The sequence below is a fragment of the Gobius niger genome (genome assembly GCF_951799975.1).
Source record: "Gobius niger genome assembly, chromosome: 15".
Taxonomy (NCBI): Eukaryota; Metazoa; Chordata; class Actinopteri; order Gobiiformes; family Gobiidae; genus Gobius; species Gobius niger.
In genome coordinates this window covers 3,325,299-3,348,303 of record NC_136866.1, presented here as the reverse complement: position 1 = coordinate 3,348,303, position 23,005 = coordinate 3,325,299, and the positions used below count along the sequence as shown (strand labels likewise).

Here is a 23,005-nt window from a genome sequence, read left to right as displayed (position 1 = left end):
CTGTGTCGAGCTGGGCATTCTGAGCGTGTTTGGTGTTGGCAACAGTCGAAGCCAAAGTGTTACGCAATACGCAGTACATTGTAAGCTCCGACATTTGTGGCAGCGTCAGAGGCGACATGACGGGGACAAACCTTCTTCCTCCATTCAGAGTCAGTAGCATGTGACCGTACATCTGCACAGCGCCACCTACTGTTTTGAAGTGTGCTTTTTTAGACCCTTAGATTTAATTAAACAAACACATTTATACTTTGGAGTCTGCTACAAAACCACTACTCCAGTAAACAGATCCTCTTAAACTCTACTGTACTGCACTTTGCTTTGTTGACCGTTTCTGCTTGTAACACTAGGGTTATCTGGAGGTTTCAGATTACTTATCCTTTATTTATTTTTTAAACATTTTATGGATCTTTTAGAGACGAGCTTCTAAACATGATAAATTGCTCTCTCCAGACGGGGGTCTTCCCTGCTGCGTTTAAAGGGGCGGTGGTGAGGCCCCTGTTGAAGAAGAGCAATTTGGACTGTAAAGATTTTAACAATTTCAGACCAGCTGCATTGGCTCCCCATGTGTTTCAGGATCAATTTTAAAGTTCTTTTAATGATTTTTAACTGTCTTAATGGTCTTGGTCCTTCCTGCTTTTACCTTACGAGCCTTCACGGCCTCTTTGCTCCTCCGGCAGGGGTCTCCGAGTTATTCCTAGAGTCAACAAAAAGACTCACGGTGAGGCGTCTTTCCAATATTACGGCCCTCGCCTCTGGAACCACCTGAGGAGGAGCTCAGGGCTGAGGAGGAGCTCAGACCTGAGGAGGAGCTCGGGGCTGCAGAGAACGTTCATGTTTTTAAGAGCAGCTCAAGACCCACCTTTTTAGCCTAGCCTTTAACTGACTAATCTATTTATTTAATCCTAATATATAATATATATATGGGAGGTTGTCCCAGGAGCATTGTTTTAAATGTTGTAATCTGTAAAGCACTTTGTGATACCTTTTCGGTTTGAAAAGCGCCTTATAAATAAAGTTTGATTGATTGATTTGATTAGTAATGCATTTTTCAGGCATGGCCGATACATTATTAGGTCCAATTTAGGTCAATTTGAGACTCTTAAGATCCAGTTTTGTCCTAATTTGATCTTGATCTTGCCTAGTTCTTGGACGTGAGATATTTTATGAACTGGTTCTCTGAGCGAAACGTTTGAGAACAACAACCCTCGTGTCAATGAAGGATCAATGGGTCAAACGCAGAGAACAAACTTGCCTTAGTTTAGGGGAAGCTTAATTATTGACTGAATATTGGTCTTTTTTTGCTTGTTTTAGTCCTCAGTGACAACTCCAAGACTCTGCGTGTTGCTTTTACTGTTGTAGGAAACCCTCAGACTATAGGAATGAGTAAGTGCGATCAAAAGACGTGTTGAATATTAGCATTACACAAGAATTTTGCACATGACAACCCACTATGAGGATTAACACTGGCATCGCTGGCACTACGAGCCGCTAATGTGTGCGCTGTGACTTGGCAACGCGGTTTTATTTTAAGCCCGCATCACGGGACGGAAATAGCACCGGCTCTGTTTCGAAACCTGTGACTGCAATCGTCCGCCGCCGTATTGATTCAACGCGGGATTAAGTCTTGTGCCTGTGACATTGTTGGCGTGTGATGTTTGTGTTGGTTGGACTTTCCGAGAGGTTTTAAGCGCTGTCCCGGTGTTGATAAAGGGAGCCTCAGACACGGGGCCCCGGCGACGCGTCCCGCCCTCGGGGGAAATCAGCGGAGCGGTCACACCGGGTCGCTCTATATTTGGGCCGTTAACAGTGGCGTACAGTGACGGGTCTGTTTCACAGCAGCGCGCTCCAGTAACGCAGGGGTCAGTCGGGGCTTTTCCCTGAGCTAAATTTAAACCCTCAATGAAAGATGATGAACAAATTGTAATATTGTTATAGTAACAGTTACAATTATCAGGAAAATCCGCCATATTCTTGTCAGCAGATTAAAAATGCACTGCAAAAAGTAAATATCAAGCATTGTCTTAAATGACTTGAATTGAGGAAATGTATCTTGTTTTGAGCGTTTTTATCTCATTTAGACACTTTTCCTGATCGGAGCAAGTTTACTTTGCTTGTTTGAGGACATTTCAGACCAGTTCTAGGGTAAATCTCGCTTGAAATAAGAAAGTAAAATTGCCAATGAGATAAGACCAATGTTCTTACCCCATTGGCAAAGAAAATGACCTGAAATAAGGACGAAATGTATCGAAACGAGTCAGAAACATCTCAGAACAAGTGAAATAATCTAGGACAAATGCACAACAACAATTTAACTAGTCAAAACAACTAACATTTGGATTATTATGCTCAAATTGAGATGTTTATACTGATCTAGTTAAATACTTTTTGCAGTGTGTCCATAAAGTTACACAAGCCAAAACAAAGTAAGAGAGATATTGAAATTAAACTCAATTAATATTCAACTCATTTTTGTAACTTTTTGTCACATTTTTTGTCATTTTTTTGGTCAATTTTTTGGCTTTTTTAAAAATGTTTTTTGTCACATTTTTGTTGCATTTTTTGTCATTTTTTTGTCAATTTTTTGTCTTTTTTTGTCTTTTTTTGTCACATTTTTGTCAATTTTTTGTCAATTTTTTGTCTTTTTTTTGTCATTTTTTGTCATTTTTTTGTCTTTTTTTGTCACATTTTTGTCATTTTTTTTGGTCATTTTTGGTCATTTTTTTTGTCTTTTTTTGTCACATTTTTGTCATTTTTTTTGTCATTTTTTTTGTCATTTTTTGTCATTTTTTGTCATTTTTTTGTCATTTTTTCGTCATTTTTTTGTCATTTTTTTGTCTTTTTTTGTCACTTTTTTGTCACATCATCCTTGTTTCCGTCTCAGTTTTGTCGCTATTTTCACACCTTTTTTCCAGAAGCTTTTGGATTGGGGTAAAGCCAAACTGGAGAAAATGTGCTCGGTTCAGGTGGGAGTTAAGGGGTTAAAGGTCCATTATACAACTTTTTATACGAAAAAAAAAAATTTGATATTTGTCTATATTTTGACATTTTCGTGACCCAGCTGTATTAGTTTTTAACACAGCGCCTTTACTTCCGATCACAGTGGTCTCTACAACGCTCCAGGATCATTTGTTTTGGCGGTTTTCCGGGGAGTGGGTCTATTCAGCTGCTGGGTCATCCCTTGAAACTCATGTATAGGTTCTTTACGATGCTGTGACGTCACACAAGCAGAACCCTATTGTAAACAGGCGTTCGCTTCGGTAATGTGGAGCAGATGCAGTCGTGGAGAAGACGAGAGGCCGTGATCACATCTGCCAAAGAATGTAGTGTGTCAGTAACTCCGCTTCCACAAATAAATTGGTTTTAACAAGTGCGTGGGGAGTCCGTGTATTCGGGGCGTCGGGACCCATTTTAGACGCCGGGAGTGTGTTTACGCGTTGCATATTTTCCTCCGAATGGAACAAGATCGAGTCGAAAACACGGCCCGAGTCTCGGCACAAAGTGAAAACGGATACTTTAAACACACGTCATGCGCAATTTTCATTCTGCGCCGCTATTCCCTCCGCTCCGATCCGTCTACTCCGGTTTGTTCTTTCCCTGGGCAGTTTTCACCTGTCACAGAGCTGATAAATGAATGAATGAATTCCTCTACAAATATATGGGAATTATTAAGCACTCTCGGTACAAGCTTGTTCAGGCAGCTTCTCCTTCCCCTGGTATTTTAATTTGGATGTTTTTGTAGTTATCGGATCAGGCTTGTACAATGTCTGTTGTGGAAGTTTACTAAATGTTCTTACTGTTTTTGCTAGAATTGGGATGATGTGTGAGGCTACGAAAAACTAAAAACATGTAGTCGAGTCCTTTCTGGGACATATATGCAAGATAATGCGAGTTCTGTTGTTGAGTTTGTGCTTTCCGATTGCTTCTACTATGAATACTACTGTCAAAAATACTAGGGATGCACCGATACCGATACCACAGGCTTGTATTTATACTCGTACTCATTCATGAGGTCCCGATGCCAGAAACCGATACCATTTGACGTGCGACCAGAGAGAAGAAGCAACAAACTTGAGAATTGTTTAGAGGAAATACAATAATCCACATAGAGCTGACTTTATTACAGACTGCGCTCTCTAAACCAGAGTCTGAGCTGGATTTAACCAGAGCTAAACGTCTGCAGTGTTTACAACATACAGGCTAACGATGCTAACTCGCGGCTAGCAGTTTTGGCCAGTCTGACGCCGTTTTATGCCCAGGGGTTTATTCATCTGAAAAACTAACCCAGCGACTGAAAGGTCCTCAGAAAATCCAAATGAAAGACATACAGCATGTTTATATTGAGGGAAAATGAGCTGCAGCAGAACAATGAAAACGCTGTAGCTACTCGCTAAGTTACTACAAACACACGAGAAAATCTACAGGAGCTGAAGTAAAGACGAAAAGAGACCATTTAAGAAACATCTCAATACTATTGTTAAATAAAAACACATAAATGAATAAAGCACAGGCATTGGGAGCTTTAGGACATGAGCTTTTCTGTCTGTGATGGACAGAGACATAAAAACTATAAATTATATTGAATGAAAATAAAACAAATAAATGGCTTCAGCACAATTCTCATAACTGCTTTTAAATGTGTCGCCGACTTTACTTAAGGAAATGTACATGAGTAAATTTACTAATTACAAACCAATCTGCTGTGAAAAAAGTAAGAATGTTGAAGAAAATGCCTTGTACTCTTATCGGCGAGTACAAGGTTTTAGAAAAAGTGGTATCGATGCCTCGCTAAAAACTACATTACCTAGTTCTGAAATCAAAAGTATACAGTTTAACATCTTTAACTAATCGCTTGTTTGCTCAGCCTCTCCTCTTCTTCTCTCTCCCCACAGGGACATTAAGCCCGACAACATCTTGCTGGATATGAACGGCCACATCCGCTTGGCCGACTTCGGCTCCTGCCTCAAGCTCATGGAAGATGGAACGGTGAGTGTAACCGCACCAGTGCTGCCGATGCATCCCACAATCCAAGGCAAACATAGCAGAGCTCGGCCCCGACCCCTCAGCCCACTCCCGGGGGGTCCCACTGCGGACTGTGGCTCCGCTGCTACGAATACTCCAAAGCAAAGACGCATCCAAGTTGTTACATAAAGTGTTATCGTTGTATAATAGCACGTCAGATCAGGGAAAGTGTATGAATAGCCGTGTTTTCTAATTTAGGATCTTATGTTTCCTGTTTTTGCATAGAAGTCTTAAACCTCTCTGCTAAAGCCCTACATTTACTTCAGTTTTCGTCACGCTACACTTGTAACGCCTGGCACTTTATGGAGAGGACATGGGTCAACAGTTTGGTTTGTTTATTTCCACAAATTCTGTGAGCTCTACTTCCTGTATGAAATGTGAAGCTAAGATTTTATCCACAGACATCGCAAGTGCTTACCGTAAATTCTCTAATACTGGCCTGTATTCCATTAGAGGCCGAGTCTCTGACAGAGGCCGGGTTTGCGGCTGGCGGAGGCAAATTAAAGCCGGTCTCTAAAACAGGCCGGGGCTTTTATTAGAAACTATGGCGGTAGAAATATTCCCCATGTTAGGAATTTGTCTCATACTGGTGTAAAAGAAAACTCACGTGCAGGAAGTAACAAACGTGAACCCGGGCCGAGGGGGACGCTGCGGAGGAGCTGATCCGAGCGTAACTTTGACACAGATTTAGCCACTTTTCAAACCTCCTGTGACGATATTTGGAAACAGGGGGAGAGTTGTGTGACCCTCCAGGGTTTTAATAAAGTCTCCATCGCGTCTTCAAAGCACGTCCAGCTGCTCCGTGTGCAGGTCAGTCCCACGCCTCAAAATAACTCCTCCCATCAGCGCGAGCGTCTCGTCTTCTCTCGGGTCAGTCTCATGATCGATCACAAACACAAACGCTCCGTCTAAACTCGCCTTTTACACAAGATAACAACAAATAATCCGGTCCGGTAAAAACGAAACAGAAACCTGCAGTGACATTGATGTCAAAGCTCCGCTAACAGCAACGAAACACTTCCTGTTGTCCCGACAAAATAAAAGGCGCCAACGTTCCAGCCGCTGGGAGAGGGTTTGAAATGTTCATTAATAAATGAACCTCATATTTTAGGTGCAAATGGACACAAATCTCATTTTTCTTCGTTTTCCTGGCCGTTTTGGTCAAATAGAAATAAAGGCCTTTCTCTAATTGTGGCCTGGTTCCAATAAAGGCCTGGTCCTAGATGCCCTTGAGTAAATAAAGGCCCGGCCTATATTAGAGCATTAACGGTAGTTTCCTTTCTGTTTCTGTTCGCCAATCGCTGACCAAATCAAAGAAAGTCAAAGGCAGCGTTACTTTAGTGAAGTTATACACTTTCTCTTTACTCTCCCTGTGTTCATTAATAGTAGTTTTTCTCCCGGCTTCTTCGATATCTCATCAAGCTGAAGATTTAATTCAGATTTATTACATGCCTCGGAGAAACCCCCAGACAGACCGTACCACTCGAGCTCCATCACAGCATACAGCAGACGGGGGGGAAACCGGCTCTCAATGCCATCTTTGTTTGCTGTTGTGGGAGATCATTTCCATCTTCCACACTTCCACAACGCAGCCGTTTCTCCTCAATGCATTCATTATGACAGAGGCCGAGCGCTATTGTGAATGGGATTTTTATGGGTGACATATTTGGACGCTATTGTTTTCGAAGTGGAGAATGCGGTTGTGTCACTGTCTCACACTGAGGGCGGGAGCCAGTGAAGACATCAGGGACATGCAGTAGAGAAGTTATGTTACCCGCTGTCTTTCTTTGGCAACAATGTCCATTAATGTGCATTTGGACGACTCTTCGACTGCTGAGTAATTCTGTTGGATGCTGAAAACATAGTATTAGTGATTATACGATCCGGCTCGAAGGACCAATATTAGTGATTGCAGGATCCGACTCTATTGTGTCAGAAATAAGAGATACCGTAAATTCTCTAATACTGGCCTGTATTCCATTAGAGGCCGGGTCTCTGACAGAGGCCGGGTTCGCGGCTGGCGGAGGCAAATTAAAGCCGGTCTCTAAAACAGGCCGGGGCTTTTATTAGAAACTATAGCAGTAGAAATATTCCCCGTGTTAGGAATTTGTCTCATACTGGTGTAAATGAAAACTCACGTGCAGGAAGTAACAAACTGAACCCGGGCCGAGGGGGACGCTGCGGAGGAGCTGATCCGAGCGTAACTTTGACACAGATTTAGCCACTTTTCAAACATCCTGTGATGATATTTGGAAACAGGGGGAGAGTTGTGTGATCCTCCAGGGTTTTAATAAAGTCTCCATCGCGTCTTCAAAGCACGTCCAGCTGCTCCGTGTGCAGGTCAGTCCCACGCCTCAAAATAACTCCTCCCATCAGCGCGAGCGTCTCGTCTTCTCTCGGGTCAGTCTCATGATCGATCACAAACACAAACGCTCCGTCTAAACTCGCCTTTTACACAAGATAACAACAAATAATCCGGTCCGCGGTAAAAACGAAACAGAAACCTGCAGTGACACTGATGTCAAAGCTCCGCTAACAGCAACGAAACACTTCCTGTTGTCCCGACAAAATAAAAGGCGTCAATGTTCCAGCCGCTGGGAGAGGGTTTGAAATGTTAATAAATAAATGAACCTAATATTTTAGGTGCAAATGGACACAAATCTCGTTTTTCTTCATTTTCCTGGTCGTCCGTTTTGCTCAAATAGAAATAAAGGCCTGTCTCTAACTGTGGCCTGGTTCCAATAAAGGCCTGGTCCTAGATGCCCTTGAGTAAATAAAGAGCATATTAGAGCATTTACGGTAAACTAGTTTGAGTAACTTTTTAAGAATCTAGTTCTTCACTGCTTTGTCAGGTGGTGTCTGAAGAGCTGTGTCTGTCTGAGAGCTGAGGTATATTACAAGCCCTGAAACAGTGACCTTAATTTCCACTGTATTTTACCGATTTTTAGAGCCAAAGCAATCCTCCGATGACCCGGAACCATTTCTCCTCTCACAGAAATAGCAGCTCTGATGGACGTGGATTTGAAATGCGGAACTTGAAAAGAATGAAGCTCTAAATGACATAGAAAACGGCACTGCCAAAAACCCACAGGACACTTTTCACACCTACAAAAATACTCCAAAAGCTGCCCAATTCACATCTACCCTACTATGTGTATCCAAGCGAGCCATAAAAGCCGCATATTCACAGTTATTAGTTTGTCTTTTCCCTAGAGGTGGGCGATATGTTGTCTACAAGATATTAGGGACAAAATGAGGGGAAATTTGAGCGACAAAACAATTCAATTTAAGATGTTTGCAGCACTTTTTTTTGCATATTTCTGTCAATATCCCCCAGCCCTACTTCTCCCCACACAGTTTAAAACTATACTCGCCTGTGCCGTGTTTTCATGTCCTCTGAATGCCTCTCTCTCTCTCCAGGTCCAGTCCTCGGTGGCGGTGGGAACCCCGGACTACATCTCCCCGGAAATCCTCCAGGCCATGGAGGACGGGAAGGGCAAGTACGGCCCCGAGTGCGACTGGTGGTCCCTGGGCGTGTGCATGTACGAGATGCTGTACGGAGAGACGCCGTTCTACGCGGAGTCGCTGGTGGAGACGTACGGAAAGATCATGAATCACAAGGTACGGGTCGAGAAGAGGCACTGATGGTACTGGGGATCAAGGCCGTGAGAACCCAGGGTGCTGAGGGCGCCGCAGCACCCCCTGGTGGATAGTTTGTGAACTGCAGGCAATATTAACCCCTTAACTCCCACGTGAACCAAGCACATTTTCTCCAGCTTTACCCCCAGTCCAAAAGCTTCTGGAAAAAAGGTGAGAAAATAGCAACAAAACTGAGATGGAAACAAGGATGAAAATGTGAAAAAAGTGAGAAAACATTGATGAAAAAGTGACAAAAAATTTACAAAAAATCGACAAAAAAAATGAGAAAATTTCAACGAAAAATTTAGGTAAAAATTGACGGAAAAAGTGACAAAAAAGTGAGAAAATTTTGACGAAAAAGTGACAAAAAATTTACAAAAATGGACAAAAATTTGACAAAAAATCTGACGAAAAATTGAGGAAAAAATGGACGAAAAAGTGAAAGAATTTGACAAAAAAAATCAAAAATTGACAAAAAATTGACAAAAAAGTGAAAAAAAAATTGACAAAAAATGTAGGAAAAAATGGATGAAAAATTGACAAAAAATTGACAAAGTGAGAAAACTTTGAAGCAAAATGGAGGAAAAATTTGACGAAAAATTGAGGAAAAAATTGACGAAAAAGTAACAAAAAAATTACAAAAAAGGACAAAAATTTAACAAAAAATTGAGAAAAAATTGACGAAAAAGTGACAAAAAAGTCACGAAAATTTGACAAAAATGAGACGACTGCCCAACCCAAAAAGTGATCTGAAAAATCTGATGATGTGAGGAAAAAGATCCATTTAGTTTTGTAGGTCTTTCAAATGAGGCGTTACACTGGCCTACAGGATTTGGGTAAAGCTTAACTGGAGAAAATGCTCTCGGTTCAGGCGGGAGTTAAGAGGTTAATAAACAGGATTTATGCACAGAAAAAGTATTTTGGGGGTAAATTTTGTCCCTCAGCGCCCCCTAACTAAAACATCTTCCCTCGGCTCTGCTGGGGATCCTGGTTTAGACCCACTTTAAGCCTCGGTTTAGTCCCAGTTAAACAGCTGGGTGAAAAGCTAGCGGCCCTGGTTGAAATGACTGAGATAAAAGTGGTGTAAGAACTGTCCTAGACTCATTGTGATTCACGCTCTGTTCACAGGAGCGCTTCCAGTTCCCTCCGCAGGTCACAGACGTGTCAGAAGACGCTAAGGACCTGATTCGACGGCTCATCTGCAGCAGGGAGCACCGGCTGGGGCAGAACGGCATCGAGGACTTCAAGCAGCACCCGTTCTTCACCGGTACAAAATCAACGACACTGAATGACATCAGGCTTTGCACTTGCATCTGAAGCTCATGGATAATGTGCTTTTTACTCAGGCATCGACTGGGACAACGTCCTCACCTGCGAGGCCCCCTACATCCCAGAGGTCAGCAGTCCCACAGACACGTCCAACTTCGATGTGGACGACGACTGCCTCAAAAACTCGGTATGAAGCTTTCCTTGTGGATCAATAAAGTCTGTACTCTCTTTTGTACTAAAGGGTGATTAAGCACTCTGTTGCTGTAGTTGTTTCTTCTCTGACCTCTTTGACTAATAATACTTTTTTCCTCTTAGGAAACCATGCCACCTCCGACTCACACTGCCTTCTCTGGTCACCACCTTCCCTTTGTGGGATTCACCTACACGAGTAAATGGTGAGTTCATTCTTTCTTTCTTTCTTTCATCATTCTGTCTATTTACCCCAAATGTTAACATGCTGAGGAAGTAGGGATGCACGATGATAATAATCGGCATTTATCGGCATTTTGGCGCCATCCCCGATAAAGCCGCTAAAAAAAAATGTGGCCGATAATTAGGCCCGATAATTATAAGCTGAAATGACATTGAATCTGCGGCTCCAGCTCGCTGCCTTTCTCTCTCGGCGCCGCCCGCATGTCCTGCAGTCCGGAGCTGCTGCAGACTCAGGACAGCACATTTACAGCAGCAGATATACGCTCTCACCGCCCGACTTCTGCACGGCTTTAGCTGAAAAATACGATGAGTATTCCAGGGAAATAGCTGTGCAGGCGCTCTCTGAGAAGGAAGAGTTTTTAGACTTTTTACATCAAAGTCACTTCAACATTAGCACCGCAACAAAATGAGAAAAAGACGAGGAAATGTGAACCGCGGATCCGCTCACGTAAGTTACTGGAGCAGACCGGGGCCTAAAAACCCATGTATTATCTTCATATTTCTGATAAAATAAACACGACAGCCCCGCGACTGAAGCGCTATGAACGAGAGAAGTTTTACTTTGATGAAATGAGCCGCGCTGCTCGTCACAAATGCATAAATGAGCCCAAAGCAGGAGAGAGTCGTGTTTTTGTGCTGTAGTATCGCATTATTAGTCAGAATCTGTCACAGATTTGGCATCACTTCTCTCTCATGTCAGAGATACTGTAATACTGACTATATTCCAGTATTGTAAATAAGAATTCATTAGTATCATGTCAACAAAAAGAAAAATACTAGTAAGGAAGTAGCTGTAGTAATATTCTTCTTTTTGTTTAGTAAGATGTGACACAGATGAGCAGAGTCAGACCTGCTCAGATGATGGAACTGTAAAAAACCAGAGCTTTAGAAAAAGGTGGAGACTCAAACCCAAAGTAAAACTTATTATGTGATTTATATTTATGCACTTGTACATTGCTTGGTAGAGTTGATACATTTTGGGCAGAACTGTGAACTGTTACATTGAGTTCTTGTCACAAAATAAAGTGCAAATATATATACTGTACATAATTATCTGTCAGTATCGGTTATCGGTATCGGGACATGCGGAATTATCGGATATCGGTTATCTGTTCAAATTGGCGTTATCGTGCATCACTATGAGGAAGAGCAGACGACAGCGTTCCAGTGATAAAATCCAAACTTTACCCACTTTTTATTGCAAAAATAACGTATTACAAACAGATCCGTCACAGGTGTAGTTAATGGGTGGATTTCCCAGCCCAGTCTTTTCCTGTGGCACATCCTTATCTCTCCAACAAGGGGCTCCCCTCCCTAACGAGGTGCTGTAAATCACGCTGCATCAGACCGTGAGAAAAAAAGAAACAACACTTTGGTTTCTTATCTCTTCACAGTCGGCTGATAATGGCCCTTTTCCACTCCTTTTTTCCTCTTTTCCCACTGTGTCTCTTGCTCGTCTGTCTGTCCTTCTCCTTTGTTGTGTCTGTGCCGCCGTCTTCCATGACTCGACAACTGTCTGTGTCCGTCAACAACGCTACACCTTCTTTTGTGTCAATGTGACCTTTGTGCAGTGACTTGTGTTTAAATGTCTTTAACTTGCTTTAACATCTTAACCCCCACCGTAACCGAGCACATTTTCTCCAGTTCGACTTTATCCACATTTTAAAGCTTCTTGGACAAAAAAGTCAAAAAAGTGACAAAAATGCCACTAATATGTGATAAAAGTGACACAAATTTGATGAAAACGCATTAAAAATGTGATGAAAAATTGACAAAAAAAGTTCCTAAAAAGCAGTGTTAATTTTGACAACATAATTTAATGTAGTTTTAGTCTTAGTCTTTTGACTAAAATGTAATGTAATTTTAGTCCATATTTAGTCCAACAAAAAAACAATTTTAGCCTTGTTTTAGTCGACTAAAATTGCATGTCAATTTAGTCGAGTAAATTTAAAGGAACAGGCCACCGTTTTTACATACTGAGGTATGTTCTTACCTTAGCTTTGACGAGTTCTTTAGGACCTGTCTGATCTTCCCCCGTGCCTTCAGTCACGTAAACACAGCGCAGACGGCGTTAGCATTTAGCCTCTCCCTCTCTCCTCTATAGCTCCAAAACAGGTCAAGATAGAAGCTACCAAGCTCTTCCACGTTTTCCCTATTTAAATATGGTTACGTGAAGTGTTCCACTACAAAGTATAATTACACAAAATTAAACAATGTGGATTTTCTAAGCGGATAAAAGGGGGGACTATATTGTAAGGCGTAATAATACCAGGAGTAATTTGGCATCTGCACAGTAAAGTGAAGATCACTGTGCGGATTTCGAACTACTTGACCTGTTTTGGAGCTATAGAGGAGAGAGGGAGAGGCTAAATGCTAACGCCGTCTGCGCTGTGTTTACGTGACTGAAGGCACGGGGGAAGATCAGACAGGTCCTAAAGAACTCGTCAAAGCTCAGGTAAGAACATATCTCAGTATGTAAAAACGGTGGCCTGTTCCTTTAAGACTAATTTAGTGGACTTTGCATTGATAATCTTCATTATAATCATATTTAATCTTGTTCCTCTGCTTCATGTTTCTGCTCCACATGAACAAAGCTCAGAGCTGATCCTTTGGCAGAGAATTCACATGATCTGAGGCTCTTTCAGACGCTCAATACAAGTTTGGATGATTTTAGTCTCTCCTTTTCATTTTTATTTAGTCTTATTTTAGTCGACTAAAACATCTGGACATTTTAGTCATAGTTTTAGTCTCATGAGAAACTTTTAATTTAGTTTTAGTCCAATTTTAGTCGTCAAAATACAATGCTGTGGACAAAGTGACAAAAAGTGACAAAACTGAATTGGAGAAAATGTGGGGGTAAAAATATATATTTATTCTGCCCCAGTTTCCTGTCAGGAGGATGGGAGTTTGACCAATAGCATATCATTTTAACTGTCTGTTCAGAAGTTTCCAAATACATTTTTATCTCTTGCTAATGCAGAAGTATCAGCATAAAGTACTTCGACATCTGCCTGGATTCACATCACTGTCTGACCAGGCATGCGGGCGGTATTGTGAGAGCTATAAACGACTGTGTTCACTTCTTTCGTCTTGCAGTATCCTGTCAGACCGCGGGTGCCTGAGACAGCTGTCCGGAGAGCCGGGGCAGGTGCCTCACGAGCAGGTGGACATGGCGGTGCAGCGCAGCCTGGAGGACAGCCTGGCGGTGGAGGCCTACGAGCGGAGGATCAGGCGGCTGGAGCAGGAGAAGGTGGAACTGAGCCGCAAACTGCAAGGTGCAAAAGAAAATACACAGCGTTCATTTAATTGTTGCGATCTGGAGTTGCTGTAATTGGTCAGGTTTAGGTTCTGCCAGGTTATTGACCAGGTTATTTCATCTTTCCTGATGGAACGATTCTTCGTGTTGTGAGTTGGTTCAGGGAGCATGAGGATGATTTTCACACATAGATTGGCCACTACAGAGTCCGGACGCCATTGAGAATCTTAAGGATTTGCTGGAGAAGCCTCTGCACAGTGGTTGTTGCCATGTTGTCACTTTTTTGATATATTTTTGTCACTTTTTTGTCATATTTTTGTCACTTTTTTGGCATATTTTTGTCACTTTTTTGGTATATTTTGTCACTTTTTTGTCATATTTTTGTCACTTTTTTGGCATATTTTTGTCATGTTTTTGTCACTTTTTTGGTATATTTTTGTCATGTTTTTGTCACTTTTTTGATATTTTTTTGTCATATTTTTGTCACTTTTTTGGTATATTTTTGTCACTTTTTTGGCATATTTATGTTACTTTTTTGGTATATTTTTATCACTTTTTTGGCATATTTTTGTCACTTTTTTGGTATATTTTTGTCACTTTTTTGGCATATTTATGTTACTTTTTTGGTATATTTTTGTCACTTTTTTGGCATATTTTTATCACTTTTTTTTATGTTTTTTGTGCTTGGTTCAGGTGAGGGTCTGTGTATGTGCATCAAACCTGCTGCAGGGTTGTAAAAATGACTCTTCTCAACTGTTGCTGCTACGTTTACTCACTAAACCCAACTCTATTAGAAAGTCCATTGACACATTTAGTTTATAGCTCCTCACTTATTCTTAATTATTAACCGTTTATGCCGCCCTTGAGTGCTATAATACATCAAGGAGTTTCTAGACCTCACTTCGCCTCACCTAATATTTAATGCCACAGCGCTCGCTTTGAACAAATATAGCTCTTATTTTTATTAATTTATGACCTTTTTTCCCCCCCTTTCTTTCCTGAACCTGTGCAGAGTCCACCCAGGCAGTCCAGGCCCTGCAGCACCCGGCAGGAGACAGTCCCATCAACAGCAACAAAGAAGTGGAGATCAGGAGTCTGAAGAGCGAGATCGACATCCTCAAGAAGCAGATCGCTGGTCAGAAACGACTCTAGCTACTCTATAACTATCACCATGTGAAGTCTGCAGCAGTGCTTTTAAAAGCCCGTGTGTGTGTGTGGGTGGTGCAGACTCTGGTCAGCTGGAGAAGCAGCTGGAGGATGTGACGTTGGCGCGCAGGGACCTGGAGGACTCATCCAAACACATCAAAAACCTGGAGAAGCAGATGAGGGGCGTCACACAGGAGCGGGACGACCTACACAAGGTACCGCACACACCAACGCGTGACGCAGCTGCGGATTAAACCAGGCCAGTGGTTCAGAAACTGGTTCAGACACATTTTATAAATACTGGGCTCCTGCTCGGTCTTATCTCGGTGTGGATGCTTGATATAGTTTTGCTTTTCATGGGATTACGAACCATAGATATCTGAGCAATGTGGTGCTGAAATGAATGCTTAAGTATGCGCTTATTACACATTGGGATGCACCGATACCGATACCAGTATCGGGTATCGGGCCGATACCACATGCTTGTACTCATACTCGTACTCATTCATGAGGTCCCGATACCAGAAACCGATACCATTTGACGTGCGGCCAGCGAACCTACGAGGCGCAGCTACGAGGCGCAGCTACGAGGCGCAGCTACGAGGCGCAGCTACGAGGCGCAGCTACGAGGCGCAGCTACGAGGCGCAGCTACGAGGCGCAGCTACGAGGCGCAGCTACGAGGCGCAGCTACGAGGCGCAGCTCTCAACTGAGGAGAGAAGAAGCAACAAACTGGAGAATAGTTTAGTGTAAACACAATAATCCACATAGAGCTGACTTTATTACAGACTGCGCTCTCTAAACCAGAGTCTGAGCTGGATTTAACCAGAGCTTAATGTTGTTCGTGCTGCAGCGTCTGCAGTGTTTACAACATACAGGCTAACGTTGCTAACTCGCGGCTAACAGTTTTGGCCATTCTGACGCCGTTTTAAGCCCAGGGGTTTATTCATCTGAAAAACTAACCCAGCGACTAAAAAGTCCTCAGAAAATCCAAATCAAAGACATACAGCATGTTTATATTGAGGGAAAATGAGCTGCAGCAGAACAATGAAAACGCTGTAGCTTCTCGCTAAGTTACTACAAACACACGAGAAAATCTACAGGAGCTGAAGTAAAGACGAAAAGAGACCATTTAAGGAACATCTCAATACTATTGTTAAATAAAAACACATAAATGAATAAAGCTCAGGCATTGGGAGCTTTAGGACATGGGCTTTTCTGTCTATGATGGACAGAGACATAAAAATTAAAATTATATTGAATGAAAATAAATAAATAAATTAATAAATGGCATCAGCACAATTCTAATATAACTGCTCTTAAATGTGTCGCCTACTTTACTTAAGGAAATGTAAATGAGTAAATTAACTAATTACAAACCAATCTTCTGTGAAAAAAGTAAGAACGTTGAAGAAAATGCCTCGTACTCGTATCGGTATTCGGTATCGGTGAGTACTGAAATCCAAGTACTCGTATCGGTTTTAGAAAAAGTGGTATCGGTGCCTCCCTAATTACACATTTGGGTATTGTTTATATTTTTTTGATACCCGTACTTCAAAGATACGTGGTTTTCAATACCAATAAATTATTTCTCAAATTTTTATACCGATTTATTCATTTTCTGTTTTCAAATTTTCCCAGTTTTTCCCCAGTTTTTTTTTTTTTTCTATTTCCCCAAATTTTGTCACTTGTTTTTCTATTTATTTTTTGTTTTTTATTCTAAATTTTAATGACGGAATGAAAACTTGAATATAAAGATTTTGCATTTCTTTCCGTACCTGCTTTTGATTTTTGTCATTGATACCAGTAGAACCTAAACCTTTTAAATGTTTCTTCAGCTCTTCTCCCACACACTCTCCCTCTAAAATATCCATGTGTTGCTTTTGACGCCACCAGGATCTGGTCGACGCCAGTGAGAAGCTGAAGTCTCAGTCAAAGGAGCTGAAGGAGGCCCACACTCAGCGGAAAGTCGCCATGAAGGAGTTTTCTGAGCTCAACGAGAAGCTGACCGACCTCCGGTACAAACATCGCTTTGCCAATCTTCAATATCATGTGTTATTCATGCCTTTTTAACTCCTTTTCCACACTTTAACCCACACTGCAGTTTATACCACGCTAACAACAGCAATCTGATAACTTTGCATTTAAACTGTGACTCTGCGTCCAGGTCGGCGAAGCAGCGTCTGGCCCGTCAGCTGCGGGACAAGGAGGAGGAGATCGAGAGTCAAACGCAGAAGGTGGAGACTCTGAGGCTCGAGGTGCGAAAGGCAGAGAGAGCAAAGAAGGAGGTAGAGTAGCTCCCCGTGTTTGGTAGAGCTTCCCTGTCCTGTCACAATCTCACTCTCTCTCTCTCTGTCCTGTTTGTGTAGAGGTTTAGTCTGGAGATACCGACACCTTCTGAACTGTTCACAGGCTTTATCTCCATTTTACCGAAAAGTAGGGCTGGGCCAAAAAGCTATTTGATGATGTTTGTGCACATTTGACCTTGTAGTGACCCAGTGGCTGTGTGAGTGGTCAGAATTGCGCCTTTCCTTTCCATCACAGTGGTCTCTACAACACTCCAGGATCAGTTGTTTTGTAGGTTTTCTGGTGAGAGGGTCCGTCAGCAGTGAAAACCTTCCAAACAGTTGCTCCTGGTGCACCATAGAGGCCACTGTGATGGAGAGTAAAGGCGTTATTCTGACCACTCATACTGCCACTGGGTCAATACAAGGTCAAACACGCACAAGTATCAACTTTTTCTTCCTCATGAGAGATATGTTCTTACCTTAGCTTTGACGAGTTCTTTAGGACCTGTCTGATCTTCAGTCACGTAAACACAGCGCAGACGGCGTTAGCATTTAGCCTCTCCCTCTCTCCTCTATAGCTCCAAAACAGGTCAATATAGAAGCTACCAAGCTCTTCCACGTTTTCCTTATTTAAATATGGTTACGTGAAGTGTTCCACTACAAAGTATAATTACACACAATTAAACAATGTCGATTTTCTACGCGGATAAAAGGGGGACTATATTGTAAGGCGTAACAATACCAGTAGTTTGGCATCTGCACAGTAAAGTGAAGATTACTGCGCGGATTTCGAACTACTCCTGGTATTATTACGCCTTACAATATTCACCTTATTCCGCCCCGCCCACTTTTGCCACTCTTTGCGTTGTCTCGGCGCCTCGTTGTCCAGACACTTCCGGTCGAGCGCGAAGCCCGTTCATTTTAACGGAGAACGAGGGAAAATATTCTCAGCTCAAATCTGATGTTTAGTCGATTGATTTGTGTAAAATGTCCGATGTTCATTTGCACCGACATGTCGACGTCATGTTCTCTGCGCGGCCTGAAAACGGCTTTGTTTTCGTGTAGTGACTGATTTTATGTGGACTTCTCCAGCCCCACGTTAACACATAGGAGAAAAGGGGCGGGCACTATTCATGGCGGCGCCCACGCGAACCTTCCGGAATAAGGTGAATAGTGGGGAGAGGGAGAGGCTAAATGCTAACGCCGTCTGCGCTGCCTTCCTTTAACAGTGCACTTTTGGCTTTTTACCCAACTCTGAGTCTGGAATAATCTTTAAACTCAGTTTCTTAAATCCTGCATTCATCCCTGTCATGTTAAAGGTACATTTCCAAAGTGTAGCTCCTTCCTGAATTATGATATTGTTCATAATCTGTCTGTGAGTGTAGATTGCTATAAATAAACTAGACGCACCTCCATGTTTCCTGCTGTTAGCACCTCAGTGAATTGCCAGTCCACGTGAACGCGTCACCTCTTCACTCACACATTTGTAACATGTTTCTGAGATTTACTGACGGGTGTATGTGTGATCAGATGGAGGCTCACTCCGAGGAGCAGGCGGCTGAGGCTCAGAAAGAACGGAAGCTGCGAGAGAGGAACGAGCAGTACAGCCGTCAGCTGGAGGAGGAGCTGGAGGGGCTCAAAGTGAGTCACATCAGCTTTAAGAGTCCCGATATGTAACGCATTGTTCCGATCGTTGAAAGCACTTTTGTCGCCTGTCCCCAGCTGAAGCAGCCCGGTCCCGTCGCCACCTCGCCCTCCGCGGACCAGTCTCAGGAGGTGGGTCGTCTGCGCGGGGACCTGGAGAAGAAGACGCTGCACTTCGAGGAGGAGCTGTCCCGCAGAGAGGCCCAGCACAGCTCCGAGCTCAAGGCCCTGAAGAAGGAGCTGAGAGACGCCGAGAGTCAGCACCTGGCCCTGCAGAAGGAGATCCTCATGCTCAAAGACAAGCTGGACAAGAACCGCCGAGAGAGGTGCGACCGGGGGGGAGGGAGTTACCAGAGGTGGGAGTGAGTCACTAAATGCAAGTCTCGAGTCAAGTCCAAGTCGTGAAGGTCCAAGTCCCAAGCAAGTCCAAGTCAATCGGTCATGGGGTCAAGTCAAGTCAAGTCAAGTCTTGCTTTAGCCGCGAGTCACCTCAAGTGTGCCAGTGTGTCGACTTTTCATGTGTTTAATCTTGAAAATAATAAGCGCTTTCTCAAGATACAGCGATTTTGAACATTTAGGCTAAAATCAAACCTTTTACAATCTCATGGCTTTGGATTTAAAGTTTAATTAATATTTAATCACCAACAAATTCAAGCTATATATATTTTAAATAAACAGTCTATGTACAAAATTGCTGGGACAGAATTTTAAGGAAGGGGGCCCTTAAAAAATATGAAATATAGTATTTTAAACATGAGCTGCTTTTCCTTCTAACATGAAATATAAATATCATGAAAAAAATAATATATATTTTTATTTTTGTTAGTTTCTGGCAGTTTTTCAATCAATCAATCAATCAAAGTTTATTTATATAGCACTTTACAGCAACACCAGGAGGACCAAAGTGCTTCACAGAAAGATAAAACACATTTAAAAACACCAAATAATTGCAACCTAGACACAATTCAGTGCTCAAGTATTAAAAGCAAGTTTGAAGAGATGTGTCTTTAATCTGGACTTAAAAAGGGACAGGTCCGTGAGAACACGCAGACTGAGGGGCAGCTGTTCCACAGTTTAGGCGCGGCAACAACAAAGGAACGATCGCCCCACTGTTTGTACCGGGACCTGGGCACGTCCAGAACCATCTGATTGGCAGACCGGAGAGTTCTGCTGGGGCCATGTACGGTCAACAACTCAGACAATAAAAAGGAGCGAGACCATGGAGGGCTTTAAAAACAAGCGTTAACATTTTAAAAAGAAAAAGAAGTTTTTCTGTCAGTGGTTCCCCCTGTACTGCCCCAGCCCCTGTATACTCCGATTCGCCCCTGCTCAAAATAGATCCCGCGTGGCCTTCAGTCCCGCTGTCACTGGGCTGTGTGCGGATTGAAAAGAGCCACTAAATGCTGTAAACTTTAAACCTTAAAACATCGAAAAGCCCCAAGATTCCTGTTGATGAATCAGCTCTTACATGGTGGTTCTGGAGGCTCCGTCTGCGCTGTAGGTCCAGCCCATTGTTTCAAACGTTTTCCTGTCCGTAAATCTCCACCTCTTCACTGTCTTTAGAAAACTTTTCATGCATCCAAAGAAACACGTGGTATTTCCTCCTGCCTTTAAACGCTGTATTGATTAGAAGCCTGTGTCGGGAAACCGAACACGCATGTGGCTAATTACCATAATGTAAACAAAGATGCGCCGCTTTTACGAAATGAATCCCGATCTTTCGACAGTTTCACTCAATTAATAAATATAAAGTCACAGCGAGTCATTGAGAGTCACTGGCCTCAAGTCCAAGTTAAGTCTCAAGTCCCGAAAATCCCGAGTCTCCCACCTCTGATAATTACTATAATGGAGAAGATCATTTTGGTGGAAAAAATGTCTATGTATTTCAGTTCTGTATTGATTTGTACTAACTCAATCTTATCTTCTTTCACAGTGACGATTGTTTGAGGTAAAGGATGTGATTGTGGTAGCTTTGGTAGCTTTACATAGTCCTTGCTTTGTCCAAGTATGACTTTCTTAATGTCATTTCTAGCTCTGGTCAGTCAGGTTTCCACCCAGCACCACAAAGTAATGCCCTATGGTTTGTTATTATGGCAAAGAACAGGAACATGAAAACCTCAAAGTGAATAAATCAATTGTTTTGTTTAGTTTTCATCAAATACTTGTGTTTTTTTTACTTGTTTTGGATTACAAATTATTAGCTTTTCCCCACTGCAGGCTCACCACATTAACCAAAATGCACCAAACCACATTTTTACTGCTTGCTGGAAACGAGGCCGTAGAGCTCAGAGTCCCCCTTTAACCAGCAGAAACTCTTCTCGATCCCGACCCTCTTTTAGTGCCCCCTTTTCTGTATCGAAACTCCAGAGATTTAGCATCCGAGAAATGAAACCACTTATTTCTCCTGCCCCGGACCCCCCGCCGAGTACTTACGGCCGCCGGATTCCACTTTCGTTGAACCGCGGCGCTAATCAAATTTTAATACGATCTTGTTTTCGAGCAGGAAGATTTTTGAGATTTGTTTTCGTACCCGCCGGTCTGCCCTTCCCGCCCCCCCCGCCCTCGCTCCCGTCTCACTCACTTCAGTGTCGGATTCTGCATTAATGTGTTTAGACTACAAAAAAAAAAAAACGCCTACCTGGTCTTAGCGGCGAGCGTTCAACGAAACGCGAGAAGCTCCCGGTGACACGGTGCTTATTGTGACAATTACGTGTCTGAAATGGCACGAGTTGGGTTTATTTCACTTCGGTTAAAGGGTGATCATGTTTGTGCGGTTTGCTTTTCCAGCCAATGCGAGCGGGAGGAGTTTGAGACGGAGTACAAGCAGAAGTATGAAAGGGAGAGGGTGATTCTCACGGACGAAAACAAGAAGCTCTCCAGCGAATTGGACAAGGTAAGATCTCACGACACACGGATTTCAGTTTATGAGGGTTTGGGAGTGTGGTTACAGAGTGGGCAGCTGTGTGGTTAGTGGTTTAGATTCTGGCTGAAGATCTAGAGACGGGTCACCGGACGACCTCTGCTCCTGAATTGGCCTTTAGCTAGTGTTTCTGTCGTCTTTACCGCAAATGCAAAACCTTTAGAAAACGTTTGTGGGGAAAAAGGATCTGTGCCAAAAAGATCTACATCGAAGTCCTAGATCACATCAAATCTTGCGTATATTTTCATTAGAGGATATTTTAGCGGCGATAAAAGCCAGTATCTCTGAGACCAAAAGATACATGATCGAGACTTCCCATTTTGCATCGGAAAGAGCAAAGTCAGGGCTTTAAAACAAACCCCCCACATCTCCTTCGGCCTCAGGGAAACAGAGAAAGATCGTGATGAAAATTGGTTAGCTACAAGTTTGTTTAATACAAGTTTCACTACACCTCGGTGAATATGGACATGCTTCACGTCATTCTGAAGAACAGAACCTGGATTCAAGCGCTGAGTTAGTTAGCCTCTGCAACTTTATTTCTGATCGCCATGCTAAATGCAGCGGTTAGCAACAGAATGCTAATGCTAACGGCAACTAATCAAAGCTGGGACAGAAACTATGATTGAATCATCTAATGCAGGGGTCACCAACCTTATTTCAGCTGAGGGCTACTTTAAGAGCATTGTTGTTCGAGGACTACCAGTTAAAAACAAATCCTAAAGACTTAAACGTGCACTGTTCACTTATAGGATATTGACCCCACATTATATTAAAATAGCTTTATTTTAAACTCATACCGAGTCACAAGAACTGAAATAACTGTAATTTTAAGAATTAGAATCAAGAAAATGAAGTGTTTTACACTTTAGAAAAAGTCCCAAGGGCTACTGGACATGCCCCAAAGGGCCCCCGCGTTGGTGACCCTTGATCTAAAGTAATAAAATAAAATCAAGTATTTATGTTTTTAAAGGATTACAGACCACACATTTGGAAAAATCGGCCAAAACTATTGGTCAAAAATATCGGTTGAGAATATCGGCTTCAGCCAATGAATGTCCCAAAAAAATCACCATCTGCCCCAGGACAAGCCATATCGGTCGACCTCTAATTTTAACAGCAGATCACCAGACTGGAATTTTATACTTCTGGTGACTAAGGCTGTACAATATATCGCAAAAAACATTGTATCGTGATATTAGCTGATATAATATCCGTATCATAAGAAGCCACGATCCATCCATCCATCCATTTTCTTCCGCTTTATCCGGGGCCGGGTCGCGGGGGCAGCAGTCTCAACAGAGATGCCCAAACTTCCCGATCCACACACACCTCCTCCAGCTGTTCTGGGGGGACCCCGAGGCGACACCAGGCCAGCTCGGAGACATAGTCCCAC

At 42.7% G+C, this 23,005-nt stretch overlaps 1 protein-coding gene across 6 annotated transcripts in view; it reads left to right on the top strand.

The window, feature by feature from the left end:
- The window catches only part of cdc42bpab (CDC42 binding protein kinase alpha (DMPK-like) b), a 136,691-nt gene that overhangs the window by 81,816 nt on the left and 31,870 nt on the right, over nucleotides 1-23,005 (top strand). For all 6 annotated transcript variants that reach the window (XM_079571777.1, XM_079571774.1, XM_079571773.1 and 3 more), the window contains exons 6-18: nucleotides 4,890-4,983; nucleotides 8,440-8,640; nucleotides 9,787-9,925; nucleotides 10,005-10,114; nucleotides 10,243-10,322; nucleotides 13,456-13,634; nucleotides 14,628-14,750; nucleotides 14,843-14,976; nucleotides 16,657-16,778; nucleotides 16,928-17,048; nucleotides 18,579-18,689; nucleotides 18,771-19,018; nucleotides 21,480-21,585. In XM_079571777.1, the coding sequence (XP_079427903.1) occupies nucleotides 4,890-4,983; nucleotides 8,440-8,640; nucleotides 9,787-9,925; nucleotides 10,005-10,114; nucleotides 10,243-10,322; nucleotides 13,456-13,634; nucleotides 14,628-14,750; nucleotides 14,843-14,976; nucleotides 16,657-16,778; nucleotides 16,928-17,048; nucleotides 18,579-18,689; nucleotides 18,771-19,018; nucleotides 21,480-21,585 (1,768 nt within the window). The remainder of the gene's footprint in view (nucleotides 1-4,889; nucleotides 4,984-8,439; nucleotides 8,641-9,786; nucleotides 9,926-10,004; nucleotides 10,115-10,242; nucleotides 10,323-13,455; nucleotides 13,635-14,627; nucleotides 14,751-14,842; nucleotides 14,977-16,656; nucleotides 16,779-16,927; nucleotides 17,049-18,578; nucleotides 18,690-18,770; nucleotides 19,019-21,479; nucleotides 21,586-23,005) is intronic.